Source organism: Tiliqua scincoides, chromosome 6, assembly GCF_035046505.1.
Source record: "Tiliqua scincoides isolate rTilSci1 chromosome 6, rTilSci1.hap2, whole genome shotgun sequence".
Lineage (NCBI taxonomy): Eukaryota > Metazoa > Chordata > Lepidosauria > Squamata > Scincidae > Tiliqua > Tiliqua scincoides.
The window spans coordinates 3,365,660-3,387,500 of record NC_089826.1 but is presented as its reverse complement, the minus strand read 5'-3'; the positions used below and the strand labels follow the sequence as shown (position 1 = coordinate 3,387,500).

The 21,841-nt window shown below is 47.8% G+C and overlaps 1 protein-coding gene across 1 annotated transcript in view; it reads right to left on the bottom strand.

The window, feature by feature from the left end:
* The window catches only part of SLC4A11 (solute carrier family 4 member 11), a 75,177-nt gene that overhangs the window by 9,840 nt on the left and 43,496 nt on the right, over positions 1 to 21,841 (bottom strand). The window contains exons 9-16 of the mRNA XM_066632245.1: positions 18,880 to 19,005; positions 16,530 to 16,643; positions 15,416 to 15,548; positions 12,778 to 12,851; positions 9,507 to 9,726; positions 8,283 to 8,389; positions 6,466 to 6,634; positions 4,633 to 4,806 (exon numbers count right to left, since the gene is read on the bottom strand). Coding sequence (XP_066488342.1) covers positions 4,633 to 4,806; positions 6,466 to 6,634; positions 8,283 to 8,389; positions 9,507 to 9,726; positions 12,778 to 12,851; positions 15,416 to 15,548; positions 16,530 to 16,643; positions 18,880 to 19,005 — 1,117 coding nt within the window. The remainder of the gene's footprint in view (positions 1 to 4,632; positions 4,807 to 6,465; positions 6,635 to 8,282; positions 8,390 to 9,506; positions 9,727 to 12,777; positions 12,852 to 15,415; positions 15,549 to 16,529; positions 16,644 to 18,879; positions 19,006 to 21,841) is intronic.

Below are 21,841 nucleotides of genomic sequence, written 5' to 3'. Positions count from 1 at the left end.
GCAGAGATGCGATAACAAGGTCCAACTCCCATAACCACTTCAGGCATTCTGAACTCAGGCTCAAGCAGGAAGGGTGAAAGCGCTGCTGGTGAGGTTGCCAACCACCTACAGAGTAGGAGCAGAGTAGAAAGCTCCTCTCGGAAGGGTTCTTCCTTTAAGTGGGGAGGGAGTCACAAAACTCTCCCCTCCTAACACCTTTGGCATGGCCATGGAAACAGTGGCAGCCACACACCCAGGACTTCCAGTGTCTCTCAGATCCTCCCAACCCTTGTTTAATCTGCAAGGCCCTCAGGTGGAATGCTGGGACAACCATTCCTACCTCTTCATTGGTGCTTTCCCAGAATCCCCAAAGGCTGAGCAGGAATTACTGTCTTTGTTCTGGTTGGCAACCTTCAGTCTCGAAAGACTAAGCTATAAGCCTACAGCACCTGGTATTCCCAGGCGGTCTCCCATCCAAGTACTAACCAGGCCCGACCCTGCTTAGCTTCCGAGATCATGGTATAAGCCTACAGCACCCGGCATTCCCAGGCGGTCTCCCATCCAAGTACTAACCAGGCCTGACCCTGCTTAGCTTCTGAGATCATGGTATAAGCCTACAGCACCTGGTATTCCCAGGCGGTCTCCCATCCAAGTACTAACCAGGCCTGACCCTGCTTAGCTTCCAAGATCATGGTATAAGCCTACAGCACCCGGTATTCCCAGGCGGTCTCCCATCCAAGTACTGACCAGGCCTGACCCTGCTTAGCTTCCAAGATCATGGTATAAGCCTACAGCACCCGGTATTCCCAGGCGGTCTCCCATCCAAGTACTGACCAGGCCTGACCTTGCTTAGCTTCCGAGATCATGGTATAAGCCTACAGCACCCGGTATCCCCAGGCGGTCTCCCATCCAAGTACAAACCAGGCCTGACCTTGCTTAGCTTCCGAGATCATGGTATAAGCCTACAGCACCCGGCATTCTCAGGCAGTCTCCCATCCAAGTACTAACCAGGCCTGACCCTGCTTAGCTTCCAAGATCAGACAAGATCGGGCATCTGCAGGGTAACAGTTGCTGCTGTCTTTGTTCTATGTGATGCCGTATCCTTACGTGGCATCGTCACAAAACCAAATTCAAGGGAGGGGACCACTGTCGGCCCCCACCCTGGTGCCTGGGGGATTTGGAAGAAGAAGACAATGCCCCCCCCCAGCAGCTGTGAAGAAGACTGTGACCACTACATTTCCTCCTCGCTTCACACCTGCCCCCCTTGTTGCCAGAATCCTCTCACTCCCAACTTGCTAATGGTGGGAAATGGGAGGCCTTTTTGGCTTAGTATGAACTCCCCCCCCCCCTTCAAAAAGAAAAGAAAAGAAAGCCAGGAAGATATGCCCAAAGTGTCTGAGGAATCTGCTAGCAGCTGGCACCATTCTACACCTCTTTGAAAGGGCACCAGAGACAGGCTGCTGAGCCAGGCCTGGACCCCAAGGGTCATGTCTGCACCTGAGGATTTATTTGTGCAGAGCCAAGACCAATTCCTGCACATGCACCAAGATGCAAACTGCTGGGTCATCTAGTCTTCAGGCTCTCCTGCATGGCAGCTGCCCTGCAAGCAGCCAGGGCTATAGGAGAAAACAGGAGAGAGTGTTTGTGGAGTAGTAGCAGTAGTAGTAGTAACTTTATTGCCATTGTGCTACAGCACAACGAAATTTATGCACCTTTGAGATACAAGCACAAATATATATTGCAGTTCCAACAATCACACTCTACACACTCACCCACACATTCTATACAACATGCATCATAATATAAAAACAGCATAACAGACCATAATGCCCAGGAGCAGGGTAACAACTATATCGCCTTATTCAGTGTAATTATGGCTGTGGGATAAAAACTGTTCAAGAGTCGTGTGGTGCTGCTCTCATAGTTCTGTATCGTCTACCCGAAGGCAACGGTTCAAAGAACTTATGAGCCGGATGGAAGGGGTCTCTCGGAATACTATGTGACTTCTGCAGACAGCGAGATGTATAGTTGTTCTCAAAGCTGGTAGATGAAGGCTGATGATGTGCTGCGCGATCTTCATAATTCTCTGCAGAGCTTTTTTGTCCCTGCAGAGCAATTTCCGTACCACACCGAGATGTCATAGGTGAGGACACTCTTAATGGTGCAACGACACACAAGCACTCCAGGTTCTGTCCACACAACACACATCTGCTCCCTCTGCGGCCATCTGCTCTCTGCAAGACCACGCTGGGTCGAGCGCAGCACCACTGTCACCAATGTCTCTAGTCTTTTTCACTGCCCTTTCTACCCAGCAGGGAATGGTTTTCAAGAAAGGTCTGTACAGAATTAAAACAGGTGTGTGCCCTCTAGCGGCCACAGTGTTTTAAAAAAAGACTGGCCACAGACTGTGAGCAAACCTTGAGATTCTGAGCTGTTCACTAAATTACAAAGCAAGAAGTTCTCTCAAAGGAAAGGGATTAAATCTCCCAACGTTTGGTATGGCTGAGGTGCTTTAAAGAAGGGGGATAGGCAGACTCTTCCCTTCCTTATGTACTTCCCCAGATTACTGATCAGTTTCCAAAGCAGAGCACTGATCCCAGAGTGCTTCTATTCCACCAGTTCCAGAATGTCACAAAATATTGGCCCAACTAGACCAAGGCTCACCTGGTCCTGCATTCCACAGCAGCCAACCAGAAACCCACAGGAAGCCCCCCAGTAGGGCATAAAGACCACAGTCCTCTCTTGACTGACTTGTCACCGTACAGGCTTTCGGGTGTTTTTTAAAAAAATCTCATATATTGTGATTCTACGGTGTTCTGTGTGTGTGTGGGCTGGCTTACCCTCCCATTTGTGCAATGCTGCTCTAGCTCCCTGCAGCACACTTGGCTTCTATAAAGTGATTTATAAATGGACCATCCTTTGCGCAGAGCAAGCTTAGCAAGCAGAGCAAGTCCTAGAAGAAGTATTCAAGGGAAGTGCTGGGACAACCATTCCCAACATTCCATCAGTGCTTCCCCAGAATCCCTGAGCCCATTCAGATATGCAATGTAGAACCAGCCAATAAGGGTCTCCGCAGGGTATCAGCGATTACAGGCTGCAGAGAAAACCTCATTGGGGCCTTTGAAGGAAAAAAAAAATCTACAGAAATAGTTTTTTTTACTGTATCATTTGCAGTTTCTGCCAGAAGGTGGTAAGCTGGATACTTCTATAATGAGAAAATGCTGAAGCTTCCAGCCAGAACCAGGCCTGGCAGCTTAGCAAGGCTTAGGTAAGGCCCCTCTCGCCTCACAGGACACGCAGACCACGACAAGAAGGATTTCCGAGTAAGAAAAAAGGAGTTTTGTCACAGATCCACTGCTCAGAGAGTTTGACAATTTGGGGGTGGGGCAGGCTTAAGTCTGTTGCTCTTCAGTTCCCAGCCCTGAGACATAATCCAGGCAACTCTGCTAAGTGTGTTAAGTCAAAAGCAGGCAGGTAATGGAATGCATCTCAGGAATGGCAGAATGGCAGGAGTTAGAGAAAGGATGTTGGTTGCAGTACCCGCAAGGAGAGGGCTGGGAAGACAGCGGGTTTTTTAAGTGCGTCCATGGGAGGGAAGGCAGAATGGGCCCATCTCTGGCCCAATCTCCAGGGACTGACCCTCAGCCCCAGCTCCTCCTAATGGACTCCTCAGGTGCTGTGAGAGCACCACTGGCCTGCCTGAGCGCCCTGTCCCATCTGTGGTCCAGCATGACCGCAAGGGTTGCCTCAAATACCACAGCATTTGGGAAACAAGTTAAGAAAGGAAAAGCTTGAAGAGGGGCCTTCTTGAGGACTCTCTTTCCACTCCCTTCTGCAAGGGAAACTTGTGAAACTCCCTTCTGCAAGATTACTGCCAAAGCCCCAGGAACTTTGGAAACACCCAGTCCTTTCAGGCTGGCTTTGAGTTCAGATGGGAATTGGCAATATTTTAGGAGTCACACATGGAACTGTTGCTGTCCATTCCTACAGTACTTTCCACAGACCTTTCGGGATCATTGCACTGATGCCCCGAGTAGAATGACAAGGAGACTTGCCCAATACACAGAGGTCGTAAGCTACTGGCAAAGCACAAGCCTGGCATGCAGATGACATCAAGTGTTTCTTCTAAGGGATCCGGCGCAAGTGAGGGGACCCCTGCGGCAGCTGTCTGGTGTTATGACACAATCTCCAAACCTTTGGCAATGACTTCACCGATGGCATTGGGTTCACCTTGGCAATGGGTTGCTGCGCTCCACACTGCATGGCACTCACCTTGAAAGGAACACTGGTCACATCCCCCCAGCATCTCCAACTAAAGGATCTCAGACAACAGGGCTGGCAAAGATCTGTAGAGCTGCAACCAAGCAGAGCAGCCAATACAGACAGACTAATGGTCTGACTTGACAGAAAGCAATATTCAATTTTCGTGGCCTGCGCAAAGATTGAAGCACAGGCCTCTTGCACCTTGTTCCAGCTACTACATCGCACCAGCCCATTTCAGTTTCAAGTAAGATTTCAGATACTGTTAATTTAGAGGCACTTCAGAACCCTCCCCCTCCATGACTTTAGAGCCACTTTAGAGGCACCAGAACCCTCCCCCTCCATGACTCAGGCCTTCAAACAAGCAGGACAAAATGGCTGCCAGCTACTTACGTCTCATAGATGTGCCCGTTCTCAACCCTCTCTTCCACGTAGGCCAGAGCTCGCACATGCATTGGTGAGTGGGGAAAGGCCGCGTGGATCCACGGTAGCCCAAAGATGGACAGTCCTATGTTAATCAGAGCCACAAGGAGGAGGTCCCAGTGATAAGCTGTTCCTTTCACTAACCTGAAATAAACACCTGTTAGTAGAGTTTCAGTGGCACACTAGCCAGGTTATAATGACAAGCTGCAGGCAGTCAGAACAGGCACCCAACAGACCAGGTTTGTGGGATCTACGTTTGTTGCAACTAGAACTCCCTTCCAAGCTCCACCAGGTACAAACTGTGGCTCAAAAGAAACAGGCGCCCCTTGGAATTCAGCGGCAGGGTTCCCCTGGGCATGACTCAGCCTAGGAATTCATTTTTAGTAAACAAGAAGTGAGCTCACATACCCTTCAAGGAAAAAAAAAATGCCTTTCTCCCCAAACTTTCTATTTTGGAAGCTTCATGTTGGTCAGCGGAGAACAACTTCGCCACAAGAGACTCATGCTCCACCTGGACAGTTCCAACATGACAAACGCATGGATCTTTCCAGGTGCTGCTCTAGAGTCTGTCCAAACTCTGGATGGATGCTCATAGCATCCTTCCTCTAGCAAAACACACCGGAAGTCAGGGTGGCACAACCAAGCAGTGGGAAGCCAAAATTGTGAAGAGATTCTCCATCAGCCTTTGTGGAAGAGCGCATGAATGTGGGAGACAGCATCACTGAACTGAAGAGGCAAATCCCAAACCGACAAACAAACATGGCCTCAGACTGCAGCCCTCTATAAGGGTACAGATGGGCTTGCTGTATTTTTGATGAGCATGTGGCTCTTGGCACAGTCAAGGGACTGGATGTGTGTCCATGGGTGGTCGAATGGGACTGGCAAGTGGATCCTAACACACTGCGGGTGTCACTCATGCATGCACCCACACACTTATAGTTCAAAATGGTAGCAAACCATGCACATTAAGCTGCAGTGTAGTCCCAGTCTAGATGCAAAAGTTGCATTTCTCTGCAGTAGCTTGCTACATACTACAACAGGATACTAGTTTTCTTGCCTTTAACTCCAGTATGAAAAGTCCTGCATTATTTCAAACTAAAGCCTTAGTTGAAAGAATTAAAATGGCAATTTTGGCAAAATTAACTGATGTATTGTGCTATAAGTCAACTTTGATGTAAGGCTTCCTAAGCACAGAGAGCATCTCCAGAGAGCATCTGGAGGAAAAATCCATTACGGGGTACAAGCCATGATGTGTATGCGCAACCTCCTGATTTTAGAAATGGGTTATGTCAGAATGCCAGATGCAAGGGAGGGCACCAGGATGAGGTCTCTTGTTATCTGGTGTGCTCCCTGGGGCATTTGGTGGGCCGCTTTGAGATACAGGAAGCTGGACTAGATGGGCCTATGGCCTGATCCAGTGGGGCTGTTCTTATGTTCTTAACTACAATTCCCAGGAGGCCTTGCAGGTCTCTTGTTATCTGGTGTGCTCCCTGGGGCATTTGGTGGGCCGCTGTGAGATACAGGAAGCTGGACTCGATGGGCCTTTGGCCTGATCCAGTGGGGCTGTTCTTATGTTCTTAACTACAATTCCCAGGAGGCCTTGCAGGTCTCTTGTTATCTGGTGTGCTCCCTGGGGCATCTGGTGGGCCGCTGTGAGATACAGGAAGCTGGACTAGATGGGCCTATGGCCTGATCCAGTGGGGCTGTTCTTATCTCCCCCCAACCCCGAAGACATCTGCAGAGAAACCAGGTTTGAAAGTGGAAGCGTTACACCACAGCAGTAAAATGGGGGGGGCACAGTACCTGTTCTCTGGGGCATTTGTGAGCGATGCCACTATATTTTGCTCAATGAAAAAAAGCATGGAGAGCAGGAACCCCAAGCCCATCGCGCTCACCACGGAGGCCACAGAGAGATCCTGGATGGGAGCCAACTCGAAAAAGCTCTCCGATTCATTGTAGTTGAACTTAGGCACTGAAATACAAATATCAGAATACGGTTCAGAGAGATGAGCATGGGGAAGGTTACCACATATTTGGCAAGAACCTGAACCGGGGAAAACGCCCAAACAACTCTACCGACCGGAGGCAGTTTCAGACCATGAGATTACTCTGCAGTAAGCAGGCATCAGAAACAGAGTCACACAAACTCAAAGACTGCAATACTAAAGGGGATGATTTCCTTCCAACTCAACAGGCAAGCAAGCGCACTTAAGATTGCACGGCCATTCTACTTGTTTTTAATTTGAGGTCAACACTTTTGGAGAGTATGATGGACCAGACAGAAACTTTGGGAGAACTATGCCAAAGGCACTTGCGTGACCTGTCGCCCTCTGGTTCAGGACAGAATTTCAGTTTGGACCCTGGCATTCATATCTCCTGGTATGAACAAGGTAGCTTGTTTAGAAGACCATCACTACGTGAGGATCTTTCTCAGGCATCCTAGCCAAAGTTTGCTGCAAACACCTGAAGTTCCTTGGCTGGGACACCGTCCTGCAGATCTTCCTTTTCCTTCTGGACCTGCACAATAAGTGCGACCACCTCCCTTCCCCACGATCCTTGCATTTACACCACCACAGCTGCTCCTCTTGCCTGGACCAGAAGTGGTTGGAGATGCGTGACCTGTAGTTGACTAGCAATCATAACAGACATTTCCCCCATCCTCTCTACACAGCAAGAAGGCCATCTGGTGGGGGGGGGGGGCTTGTTGCCATTGGGGACAACAGCTGCAACATCCAGAAGCTGGTTGATGGCTTGAGAGCAAACATCAGAGTTAATCTTTCATCCCTTTTCCAATGGATGGGCCAGTTCCAATCTTAGCAGTGGAGGCATTTCTGAAGTTGTTTGTTTCCCAAGTTGCACAATGGATTTTTTAGCACACCACAAAGTCATTCTCTGGCAGCTGGCAAGGGAGCAATGGTCATTAAGGAAGTCACCAAACACATGCAACAAAGCTTGCCACTTTCCAGTTCTGAATGGATGGAATTATGATTGTAGGGGGGGAAAAAAATGACATTTCTTAATTCACTTCCATTCATTTCCTCACATTTCCCACTCGCGTCATCACTAGGACGATGTAATTCCTGCCTCCCTTTTCTCCCTTCCTGATGTGGAAAAGGTGACCCATTTGTCCAAAGGGACCTTGGATGATTTTTTAGATTTACTTGTGTATTTGATAATCCCACCAGATGTTTTAATTAGGAAAATATAAAGTGGCAGTGAAAAGTACAGGTCAAACTCATCACCACGGCATCTGTAGGTTTGCAGACAACCCTTCCTGCCTTGGGTAATTACAGGGCCCTTTGTTCTCTTGCCAGAATAACAGAAAGGATCGACACTTTTCAAAAATAAGAACAGCATTTTAATTACATTAAAATTAACCTTCTGACTGGAATAACTCACAGGGACAAAACAAACCCTGTTGATGCCACCGTGTTTGATTAGCTCTTTGAAAGAATTAACGCTGATTGTGAACGGGGGAGTTAATCACGCAGGCGGGACGGGAGCTTGGGAAACATGTTCTGAGACATCATCTCAGTCGGGGCTGCCTGTTTGCAGTCCCCCCTCCCCAAAACACTTTCCCACTTGCTAGCAAATTAAGAAGAACAAAGATGACGACTTACTTTTTATTTCCTGGAAGAAAAAGGATCCCACAACGGAGAACATCAGGACAGAGATGGGCAAGGCACAGTCAGACAAGATTTCGCGGACTCTGGCATGCAAATAGGGGCTGCAATGATTTCAAAATGATTTGGTTTGGGCAGAAGCGTGCAGGAACTCAATCCCCAATTTTTTTTAACTTCACAAAGACATGTAGTTGGAGGACACATAGAAGATTTGCTCTGGAGCAAGAGGGAAGCCAGCTGCAACTTAAGAGTAGCGCTTCTGCATCAGACCCAAAGTCCCTCAAGTCCAGTTTCCACTTGAGGTGGCCAACAAAATGCTTTCAGGAAGCCCCCCTAAGACAGACAATGGCAGTTCCTTGCTGCATATTACCTCTAAATCTGGGAGCTTCATACAGCCATCATGGCCAATAAGCGGTGTTAGACCTGCATAAAGTTGTCTAAACCCTTTGAGAAGCCATCCAAGTTATGGCCGTTAGTACATTCTGTGGCACGGGATTCTTAAGAGGTGCTACAATATTTTCTCAAAACCATTCTAAATTTCGTGCTCTGCCACTAAGCTATAGACCAGGGGTGTCCAAAGTTTTTGGCTGGAGGGCCACAACATCTCGCTGACATTGTGTCGGGGGCCGGGGGAAAAAAAGAATTAATTTACATTTAAAATTTGAATAAATTTGCATAAGTTTACATAAATGAATATATTAAAGATCAACTTATATGAATGAATGAAGGTCTTGCAATAGCTCAAGGCCTATAAAAGGCCCATAAAAGGCTTGCACAAAGCTAGGCTGGCCTTTCCTTTGCTGTCTCTGCTACATCACAGACATGAAACAGCAAGCAGTGGAGGGAGCCCTCATCCCACAGCTCACGCGAGAGGTCAAACAGTCACCCTCACGCTGAGAGCAGTTGCATCGGGTCAGTGCAGGCTCCAACAAATCTCTGGAGAGCCAGAGGCTCATTGGAGACTGGGGGCTCCCTGAGGGCCGCATTGAGAAGCCTCAAGGGCCGCATGTGGCCCCAGGGCCGGGTTTGGGGACCCCTGCTATAGACCCTTCCCTCCAATGTACAAGAGTCTAACATACTTGCGAGATATCAATCCAATCCAAAACCTTTATTGGCATAGTAGATAGTTCAAAAAACCAATATCAATCTTGGTTTGACTTTCATGTTCCGTTCTTTTCAGATGCAGGATGGGTGAATGCTATAGAGAATCCAAGTGCCTACCTTTTCTTAAACTGATACAACGTGTGTCCGAGCCACAGGGTTCCCAACATGAGCATGAGACTTAGAATTGCTGTCTCGCGCCCATAGTCCGTGGGGGCAGAGCGGCCATCGGTCTGATTCCCCAATGCAGAACGCTCCACCGACATATTCAGCAAGATGGTGGTGTTATCCACGAACGCAAGGTGCTGTTTTGGTGAAACATGGTAGTAACTTCTAAAAACTAAGACACGAGAAAATAAGAAGAGGATCTCAACAGCAATCAGGCCTGTGGCACAAGTGTAAAAGCAGCTCTGGTGGATCAGGTCAAGATGGACCCGTCTAGTTCAGGGTCCTGCTCTTCAGAGTGGCCCACCAGATACCTCTGGGAAGTCCATATGGAGCACAGAATGGCCACAATCCTGCTGCCCCGAAGCAACCCACTGAATGTGAAAGTTCCATACAGCCATCATGACTAGTATCCATTGACAGATTCACCTTATCAGAATGTTTCTACAGTAACTGTGCGTGTGTGTTGTCCGTACATACATTTGCCAGACTCTCCCTAGAATGGAATTCAAGGTGGAACTTTCCAGGATCTTGGCTAGCGGTATCACCTACCTACCTATTAGCTAGCTACCTGACTCCTTGGCTGGGGGTTCTGAGGAATATACGTGCACTTGCCCACTGAGCACGGCTCTTCCCTTTGAGGTTACCACCCACGAGCTTCACAGCTGAATACGCTGACCCCCAAGTTTAACACTCCCCACCACACCATCTTCTACCTGACAAGTCATTGTGGTACAACGCTTAGGTCAGGTGTGGGAAGACGCAACGTCAAATCCCCACTTAGTCACAAGCCTTACTCGGTGTAAGAGGCTGTGACTGCTGGGCCAGTGCTAGAGATGCTTTTGAATTCTGAGGAAGAAGCAAGCCTAGTCCAAGGAGCTTTATTTGGTTGAAACATAAAGGCAACAACTTATAGGAGCACCACTAAGCATCTAGAGTAAGGGTGTCCAAAGTTTTTGGCTGGAGGGCCACATCATCTCTCTGACACTATGTTGGGGGCCGAGGAAAAAAAGAATTAAATTTAAAATTTGAATAAATGTACATAAGTTTACATAAATGAACATATTAAAGGTGAACTTATATGAATGAATGAAGGTCTTGCAATAGCTCAAGGCCTTGCACAACGCAAGGCTGGCCTTTCCTTTGCTGCCGCTACTGCATCACAGACCTGAAACAGCAAGCAGTGGAGGGAACTCTCATCCCACAGCTCATGCGAGAGGTCAAACAGTTGCCCTCACGCTGAGAGCACTTGCATCAGGCCAGTGAGGGCTCCAACAAATCTCCAGAGGGTCAGAGGCTCACTGGAGACTGGGGGCTCCCTGAAGGCTGCATTGAGAGGCCTCGAGGGCCACATGTGGCCCCAGGGCTGGGGTTTGGGCACCCCTGATCTAGAGGTATCTCAAGGCATAGGCTTATACAGCATTTCAGGTGACTCTATGGGAGATACAGCCTGCCAGTGTCCAGCAAGGTCCAAGAGCAAACCAGTGGCCAAGATACAAGACCACAGGGTCTTATATAGACTATCTATTTACTCCGGCTCTTTTATTGGAAAATCAGCACTAATTGGCTAGAAATAGACTGACAGCATAGTGATTTATATCACTGTGAATATTGTTACTGTCAGAGCTCTCATCATTAGGAGGCACCAAGACACGTATAGCAGATACGGGGCAGGCTGATGCCAGCAAGAGAGGGGCTCATCATTAGAGACAGGGGCTATCTAGCAGGTGCATCTACACCTAGACTAATACACACACAAAATAAACATAGTCAGGGGCTTCAAAGTAGACACACATCTTATTGCCCCATTCTCATAACATTGGGTAGGTACAGCTATTGAGGTCAACGGTTTGAGTCCAACTTTTCCAGCTTCTCATGTGAACAGTTTAGACAGCTCCCAGGGGCTGGGAGACACACAGAAGACGGTTGACGGGCACCCAAGATGGAAGACGGTTGCTGGGTCTTGCACCGGCCGTTACACTCTGTGAACTTGGACCAGTCACCATCTCTCAGTCTAACCTACACCAAAGTGCTGCTATGAGGACAAAAGGGGGGGAGAGCAGGGATAAATATATACTCTGCCCCGTGCTCCTAGGAGGCAGAGGCAAGAGTTTAAAGAAGTTGCATTTGCCACAATCCATAATTCTGGCACAGGAGTGATCAGCAGTTGACTATCCCAGGGGTGGGTGGGTGGATGGGGGTGAGAGAGACATAACAAGGATTTAGAATTCAATATTTCAGCTGCTGCCTATTTAGCAACTGTAGCTGATGCAGCCCAGAACAGCCTCTGGGTGAATCCCTTTGCATGAAAGTGATTAAGAGACCATCTTTTAAACAACACAGGCAGCAACATCCTCACTAAAGCAGAACAATCCTGGCTGGGGGAGTTATTTGAGGTCCCTCTGATCCCATTAGCCTTTCTTGTTTGCTTCAGCTGCTGCCTGGCCTGCTTCCTGCAAAGTGCAGAAGTCAAGATCAAAGGGGAGTGCAGCTTAGGTAGCCGGACCACAACTTTGAAAAACAAAGTGTCACTAAGCTGGTGAAAAGAACGTGCGGCTCGAACCTCCCCGCCTACGCAATAACGCCTCCGCTCCCCCCCCCTTTCCTGCATAGCTGCCGGGGCAACGAGGCTTTCGAAATTAAGAAAAATATCAACCGATCTTCCTCTTTGGAAGGAAACAGGCCATCTGCAGGAGCGGAAAGAATACTCCCCCAACGGAACATTTCGTGCACCCAAGTGGCATCAACAATCAAGGATTAATGAGGACTAGAATATTTCGTGCATTGGCAGAAGAATTATCAGAGCCCATGAAATTCCACTCATCTTCAAAAAAGGAACGGCGAGGGAAGTCAGCGCATTCCTAAGCATTCACTGTTACAGAGGAAAAACTCTTGAGGTCCATCCTCTACTACAGGGGTAGGCAGATCTCAGGCATTTTGGAATTCCTTTCTGCTTTACTCAGACCTCAACACCCTGGTGCAAACAGTGAATTGGAGAGCAGGTACAAAATGGTGAGCAGGGCTAATGCACCCATGAGCCACAGACCTGGAGCTACAAATACAAACCTGCATCTGGGGTTGTGAGCTCTGGAGGAACAGAGAGTCCTTGCCTTGGAGCACTTTTACACTGCATCCTACCAAGCCAGGAACCAATGGCATGGCATCAGTGTCCTGTCCCCCCCACCACCACCACCACCAAAAAAAACCCATCAGTAAGGAGCCTTACCTTTAGTTATGCCTTTAATGGCGTCAAGCACAAAGGTGATGGAGATAAAAAGAGCAATTATTTCTTCTGTCGACCTGCAAGAATTCCGTGTGGGTTATTACTGGTTGCTATATCCTCAATACACCGTTTTATTACACACACAAAACACAGAAGGAGGAGGGCTTTGCCCACAAAGTAGCACACTGTGCAAGGCAAGGTCAAGAATCTGCAAATATCGCTTAACAGAACTCAACACCTCTCAAAGTTTCGTTGTATAACATTCAAAAACGAGCACACAGACTGCAGCCAGCTCTTAGCTTCCATTTGCAGACTGAATGCATCTCCCAGTTCAATTTGCTTTTAGTCTAGGTCTGATTTGGGGAACACAATGGGAAAACATCTATTCATACCCAATGGTTTTATCTGCTCCAGTTCTCCCCGGCAAAAAGCCTCCTGCAGCTAAACTCTCTGACATGGTTCAGGCACAACACCAAACCATGATTCATAATAACTTCAGTGCAGAACCCCAATTGCGCTTCCAAGAATTCAGATGCAAACTACTGAACAGTGAGGAAGAGTGCTCCAAAAAGATGAGGTGCTTCAAAGTGTACCTCTACCCAAATCGGGGGTCATGTTTCGCGTCTACTGCCTGATCATCGGTTGCAAAAAACACCCAGTTCCAGGCAGCCCAAGTTGACTCTTCTAGGCTGCAGGAAGTTGGCTACCAGTTGCAGTCTGGGTTACGGGTGCTTGCAAGTCTGTCTTCTGCTGCCTGGCACGCTGTCGTAAACTCCAGGGGTTTGGGGTGCTCAGAGTTCTTGGTTCTTGAACCCTAGAGCCCTCAAGGACCCCTGTTCAGTAGTACTGCCACCACCCTGTATGTGCCAGTGTCTCAGTCCAGGGACACTGAGACCCCCTAGGCTTAATTCCATCCCTTGCAGGCACTGAGCACTTTCTTTAATTAAAGCCTCAGTCCTCAAGTTGCTAGTCCTCAATGAGTATTTGGTAACTTGCTGAACGGCTAGGCAGGATTCTGAACCTTTGTCCCCAACAGACAATGAAACAACTTAGTAAAAGGATTTTTACTTTATTAAATGCATAGGGTTACATAAAGTTACAAAAGACAGCAAATGCCAGAGGCATAAAACCTCAAGGAAATGTATCAGCATTAAAATAACAAAGCTAACTGGCTATCTCTATTATTCCCTAGCTCTCACCTGGGTCAGCTTTCTTTTGTAGATCTTTCAGCTCCAGGTTACCTATGAGGCCACATGGCCCTGGTGGACCAGGTTCTCCACCTGCAGGATGTTGCACCCACAACCTTTTCCACCAAAAGACCCGACACACCCCTTGGGCTTTGTTCTTATACTTCTCAGGCTAACAGGATGGAGGTGACTCTGTACTTATTTAAACTGTCCAATCAGAAACTCTTGGGGACAGAATCTTCCTGAAGTGGGGCTGGATGCTAGCCCGTTTAGTTCCTCCCCTCCCAACTGGAGATCCACCTGCATTCCACCCTTGAAGGGCGCCTTTGTCTGCATAGGTGCTACATCAGGGGTGCTCAATAGGTGGATCACGATCTACCGGTAGATCGCGAGGCAAAATGAGTAGATCGCGGAGTGCCGACCCCCCCCCCCCACTTCAGGTGCCTCTGCGAGGAAACGCCAGGAGTAAGGCCCACTGTACTCAATGGGGCTTACTCCCAGGTAAGTGTGGCTAGGATTGCAGCCTCACAGCCTAATCCTAGGCATGTCTACTCAGGAGTAAGTCCTGTTATACTCAGTGGGGCTCAAGGTACACCAACATACATTGTACACATAAATGTTATATGTTACGATGGCGCGAACATTGTAAAAAAAAACTCTGGTAGATCTCCGGGCCTTGCTTGGTTTCAAAGTAGCTCTCGAGCCAAAAAAGTGTGAGCACCCCTGTGCTACATTATTACCTTCCATTGAGTTGTTAATTTTGTTGGCTGTTGTTACTCACATCCTTGCAACTAGGAACTGCAAGCCACTTCTCTGTTACTGGTTTAGTTTCATTCAGGCTCTACATGCTACTAGGCCTAAACCGTACATATTCACGACACACCCCTTCTTCTGGGTTCCTTAACTGTTCAGCTTGATCAGTTAAGCAGTTCAACTGGTTTATGGACCGAGCGAGCAGGGGCTTGCTCTTGCAAGGATTCGTGTTCCACCTTCTCTCTGCTCAGCTTCATAAATTCCCTCTTGCCCCGATGCTGTAGCAGCCTTTGGAGAGGGAGAGATGGCAGCAGTTTTTTGGGAGAGCCTCTCCATGGATTTGATTATCCGCAGAAATCGGTATCTGTGGGGACGGGGGGACGGAGTTCTGAGAACTGATTCCCCCGTGGTTACTGAGGGTCCACTGTACCCATTAGGGAGAAACAAAAAATCATTTACATAAGTTGACTCCATAACATAACAAGGATTCAAAAAGGATGGAAGGGTTTCTAGCCTAGGTCAAAAAAGAATGGATCCTCAGCCATCCGGACCAGATAATCTTCCAGTTTCCTATACATTCCTTGCTGCAAACACCCCAACTCCCCATACCGTGGCTCTGTGTGAATTGGCACCAGCATTTATATAACGCTGCAAGGCTGCTTCTTGCCTCCTGAAACAGGCGAGAAAATCAGAAGCCTTACCGTTTGAAGAGCTTCATTATGAGGCTGAAATTGAAGAGGGCATAGAGCACAAGGAAGAAGCTGTTCCATAGCCCAACCCAGGCATAGAAAGCTCTGAATTGCAACTTGTAGTCGAAGCAGATGCCTTGGATCACTGAAAGCAAGAACAGATTTTGGCGCAAAAAATTGGTTGGCTTCTTTCTGCAGAGTTACCAAACACTGTTTGGGGGGGGGGCTGTGATGCCCTAGTTATGGGATGGGTGCTCCAGGGAGACTCATCTGGCCCTTCACCTTATGTCCTTCTGGTGCCAGGTTAAACCCTTTTAAAATGTTCCCAGGCCTCTTTAAACATGGATTGATTTCAGCTGGCCCTCCGAATGCTCTCCTGTTGTGTTTGAATGCTGTGTTTGCCTGTTTTACAGGCATTTTTTTTTTTTTTAAACAGCTCAGTTGTCTTTTATTGGTTTGGTTGCAACCTGGGAATATTTCTACCAAAGGTGTCACAGACCTTGATACAAAACAAACAGATAAATTATCTGGATTAATACACAGAATTATGGTTTAGGCCTGGAAGCAGTTGGCTTTAGGCAGCATTTCAGAAACAAGCTTGAAATCAACCATTACAATCAATTCAGCAGGCAATGGATTGAAAGTTTGAATTCAGCTATGAAAAATAAGGAGGGGGTCACCACACGCTCTCTGTTCTATGCAGAAGAGCAATGTGTTAAGTGGAGGGTTACAAACCCTTATGTGCTAGCTTTCTACGTGCAAAGATGTAGATTTTTTTTCCATGAAGAAGCGTTTAGATATGCAATTTTCCACTGGCAATCTGAAGTTACAGCAAACGGTCATAGGAAAGTCACATTTTAAGAGTCACTGTACATACAGACCAGCTGTTCAAGCTGGGGGCGAGGGCTAATTTCTCTCCTCATCCCTGGAAGCGGAAGGGTGTGAGAAGCAGAAAGCGGATAACAATGAGCAAAATTAAATGCGGGGCTACCAAAGGACAAAGCTGAAGAATGGGAAAGAGACGACGGTCAAGCCCGGCCCAGCCCGGCGCACTGAATACAAACAAGGCTGCTCTTGAGGTCTAGAACCCTAAAAAACACACCAGCAGTTGGCATGATAAACTCACCATTGATGTACAGCGCTAAAGGAGCTGTGGTGAGCAGCACCACGAGTGGCTGACCCGCAAACAGAGCATAGACCAGTCCACCAATGCACTGGCCGACGATTGTCTTCTTCACATCTGCAAATACACGGGGTGGGTGAAAGAGAAGAAGTCGGAGAGAGAGATAGCCTTCTCTGCGGTGCAGAATAACTTCCTAACATAAGATATAACATAAGAACAGCCCCACTGGATCAGGCCATAGGCCCATCTAGTCCAGCTTCCTGTATCTCACAGCAGCCCACCAAATGCCCCAGGGAGCACACCAGATAACAAGAGACCTCATCCTGGTGCCCTCCCTTGCATCTGGCATTCTGACAGCCCATTTCTAAAATCAGGAGGTTGCACATACACATCATGGCTTGTAACCCATAATGGATTTTTCCTCCAGAAACTTATCCAATCCCCTTTTAAAGGCGTCCAGGCCAGATGCCATCACCACATCATGTGGCAAGGAGTTCCACAGACCAACCAACCATGCTCAGGTGATGGGGACCTGCCATCCCTCTTCAAGATCTCCAAACCTCAACCCGTGATGCTGGTATGAACATGGTACAGTGTTTTTGAAAAGAGAAGGAACAGATTTAAGCACCCAGATAAACAATCATACAACCAGATTATTATCCAGTTCAACTTCTTTCCTGAGGCATCTTAGACTTGTCCGCTCTCCAGAAAACGTTCCTGCTCACCAGGGACATATGGTGGGTAGGGAGGCAGGTAAGGCAGAGCCTCCCCGTTGGAGTCCTTCAAAAAGCACTGCCGTTGTGCAAGGTTGTGAGTGCTTGCACATGCCTCACCTGCCTCCCCACCCACACTGCATATCCCTGCTGCTCACAAGGGTTTTCTAACTTCCTTTCTATCTTGACTTGCAGTCTTTAAAAAAAAATTCATACTGTAACTCAGTGTTTCTCAAACTGTGGGTCGGGACACTGGGTCGGGACACTCAAACTGTGGTCACAAGCCAATTTCAGGTGGCTCCCCATTCATTTCAATATTTTATTTTTAATATATGAGACTTGGTACTCCCATGGTCTGTGACTACATTAGGGGAAATGTGACAGACCTGTGCTTTTAACAAGCTACTATGTACATTCTTTTAACAATGAGAGTCAATTGAACCTACTCCTGGGTAAGTGTGGGTAGGACTGCAGCCTAGGACTGTTAAAAATGTTTCTACTTGATGATGTCACTTCCGGTCATGGCATCACTTCGGGTGGGTCCTGACAGATTCTCATTCTAAAAAGTGGGTCCCGGCACTAAATGTGTGAGAACCACTGCTGTAACTATTTATTCCTGATTGTTGTAAACCAGACACGCATCAGAAAGCTCTTCCATACAAAATACTTTCCTGCACGTTGCACATGACAGGCTTGCAAGCTGCTGTGCCAGGGGCATGCTAGGGAAACAGCTAGGCAAGGAACCATAAGTGCTTTCAGTGATGTGAGCTCTCATGGGAAATCTGAAGTGGTGTAGCCCATGCGCAAGTTCACCATCTCAGGGGCAACTAGACCTTAGACTGGGGAAGCAGCTCTACCTCTCTGCTGCAGGAGGTGTTCGGTGAATTGAGCATGGGATGGCAAGGAATGACAAAAAACTTGTGAGCATGCAGTGTGTTGGGGAGGGAGAGGAGCTTTAGTTATGGGGGATACCAAATCATAGCAGCTCTCTCAGGAGCAGAAAGGAAGCCACGGCCAAGGATGAAGCTGAGCAGTGGCAAATATACTGAACAGTGCTAGACAAGGCTGGGGGAGAGAGGCGGAACAGAGGCAGGTGCTAGACCCTGGGACCAAGTCTGGGATGCTCCTTCTGGCACACACAGGATGGTTCTCGAGCCATTTAAGGAATGTCAAATGGATTGCAGGCCGGGGAGGAAACACTGCTGGGGAAACAAGAGTGGAAGGAGGCTGTTTGCCACTGCTGAGCTGCTCCGGGGCAACTGGCTGACCACTGTGGTAATCAGGATGCTGGGATGAATGGAGACTTGGTTTGACCTGGCAAGATTTTGCTGACATTTGGGGGATGGGCCAAGCTTGCTCTTGACCTCCACGGTACCAGTACTGTAGGAGAAGAAGAAGAAGCCTTCCTCCTCTTACATGCCAGGCGAGATGCAAACTCTTCCTGTTTTGTTGCGCCAGTTTCCCGTGATCTCCAAACCAGGAAACTATAGTTTGAATGATTCCCAACCTACCCAGGACATCAAACATACTCTCAGAATTAGAAGGATGGCTTCTCTTGATATTCTCCTGTACATCAATCGTACCACAGCAGTAACCAGCAAACAAATGAGCCTTGGAGTGGGTGGGAAGGACAGACTCACCAATGACGCCGCTTGTGTTTTCATCATTTAGGGAGCCAAAAGCAATGGATGGCAGGAGGCAGGCAAAGTACAGAAAGATCATGGTGGTGATGTATTTGCCAATGGCTTTGTTGTTGCCAATTATGCCTAAAACAAAACCCAGAGAGCAATATGAAAAAAAAAACCCTCCAGGGATGAAAGCAGATAAAGGCCGGACTGCGAAGCGACAAAGGGCTTTGGGAAAAACAATGACATCAAAGCAGGTTCCCAGTGATCTATCATAGTTGCGTAGCTAGAGAGGGCAACACGTCCTGTAAGTGGGCCCTCCCACTCATTGTCAGAGCCACTTCAGGTAGTGACATGCAGGCACCCATTGCCATCACTGTCCGGAATGGCTCTGAGTGGGAGGGACAGCTTAACATGGTGTTAAGTATTTAAGGGGCCACCCCTCCGTAGCTATGCCACTGATCAGTTATATTCTAGCATGACCAAGAAACCGAAGTCAGGGTGAGGGCACGCTGTCGGAGGGAAGGGGCTACACTGTTAATGGCAGACTTGACACTCAGTAGTTAGGGTTGACCGGGAAAGGGAACAGTCCTGTTCCAAGAATACACCCCTATGTTTTCTCCCCTGGAAGTGGTGGAAGCCCTTTGTCTCTTCCTTCAATACTGTTCAAATCTGGAAAATCTGCGTTAACACAAAAGCAGTTTTATAATAGAAGACAGGCTTGTTTGAACAGGGAGGGCACTTAAATGTTTGACTAGGATTTAGAGCTATGGTGTATGTACAGCAAAGAGTGATACCCAATTTTCTTTGTTATGTGGAGTCATATCACTGGGCCAGCCTGCCCATTATTGTCTACTATGACTGTCAACAATTTTGTTGCATGCGATCCCTTTGAATGGAGACGCAGGGATGGAACCTGGACACCTGGCATGCTAAGCAAGTGCTCTGTCACACATTTACAACCCCTCCACAAACACAAGGAGTTTGGTTATTGATTACACTGCTTGACAAAAGGATCAGAAGCTGTGGCAGGAAAAACCAGTGACAATTGTGCACCAGGGCATTGTGTAGAGTCAATTCCTGCACCCAAGACACTTGGCCAAAGATCTCGAAGTCTAGCATCACAGTCCAAAGGACAATGAAAGTCAGAGAATTGTGATTTTGGCTCTTGAAGAGCTTTTGTTACTTTCTTCTGACCAGTAGCCCCAAAGGTGCTTCCCCAAAGACAATTCTGTGAGTAGTGAGCACAAAATCCACATGGCCCCACCAACCATGACAATCCACGTCAATGCTATTTTTGATGTCAGCCCCATGCTTTGTTCCTAAAAGCAACAGATGCAGGAGCTGCTGTAATGACTGAAAGCGCAAACTTGCAATTACCAGATAATATACATAAAGCATTTTGAACACTCCATAATTGAGACACAACAAGTAAAGCTTCACTTAAGATGCCGTTTTTTTTCATTTTCATGCCCTCAACAGCCTGAGAAGAGAGTAATGTTTCCACAATCCTGCCTGACCTTTGAGATCACCTGTGGGGGCCTGAGTGCCATTTGCCCCTGCTGTTGAAAGTACGATGGGCAGGTACAAGAGATGGCCTTTTCTGGGGTGGCACCAAGGCCTGCCACAAGGCAGCGATCAGGGCCTGGGCTGCTGGCCAAGAATTTTTTTTTTAAAGCAGGGTTTGTTTTCCTCAACCTTTTTTTGATCCATTTCTCATACTTTTTGTTTTAGTTAGAAAGTGTGATTAATTCCCTGCCCCCAAGATTATAATTAATAAAGCAGCCACACAGTCTATAAGCCTCGGCTGGAGAACCAGTATAGTCCAATTCAAAAACTGGCTTTTTGCATTTTAAAGATGATTTTGTTTTGAACAAGCTAACCCCTGCACCGACACTCTCTTTCACCTGCTGAGTTCATATCGACTGACATCCCAAGAGAAGGTGCTGGAAGGATTTCCAAATATAGTGGAAAGGGAGGTAGGGAAATGGCTGACTAAATCCTTGGGCGTAGGCACCACACACAGCAAAACCCAGGCACAGCTTGTCACCTGGGTAACCAGCCTTGAGGGATTTACATATCAGAGCAAGAAACTTGGAACATCAGAAGAGCCCTGCTGGATCAGGCCAAGGGCCCATCTAGTTCGGCTTCCTGCATCTCACGGTGGGCGACCAGATGCCTTGGGGAATTCACACAGCCACAAGATAACTGCATCCTGCTGCCACTCCGTTGCAGTGAACTGAGCTTGGAAGCTTGATGCAACTTGAAAAAGGAAAATAAGCTAACAGGCAACACCTCAAAAGCAGTTCGCTGGCTCACTTCAAGGGCTGGTATTACAGTTCCCTGGGCACAAGCCAATTTTGCTTTCGCATTCTTCAAACAGAAGAAGGAGCATCAGATGTGGGTCCAGGGTAAAACAGAATAAAGTCGAGGCAGCTTTGGGGAGAATGACTGGAGACAGACTCCTGCAAACCACGGAAACTCTGGACCATGCATCTTCACCATGCGCACGGCGAGAACTCCAGAGTCCAGCCCGAAACCGGCAAGAGGCAGGAAGGAGCTATGACTTGGAGCGGCCAAACTAGGATCTGCCTGCCTTTCCTGGATCCAACGGAGGGCAAAGGGTCAGGACGAAGGATTTCCTCTCGCCTGACCAAAGATCGCTGCGAAACAGCTGAATAAGGCTCTGCCGTGTCTCCCTCCCACCTTCCAAGATAACACAGCTTTTTAACTAAAGGAAAACACTCCCAGGCGAGGAAACTAAATTTGAGAAAATAAACAGAATACTCCAGGGATCCCACTGGCTTGAGAGCTGCTATTCCTTCCAACTATTTATTACCATCCCACCAAGCTCTGGGAAAGAGATACAGTACTTGTTCTCTCTCTCTCTCTCTCTCTCACACACACACACACATGAAATCACACTCTTTGCATCACAAATGTGGTGATCTGCATTTGCATACAGATGACAACTGAG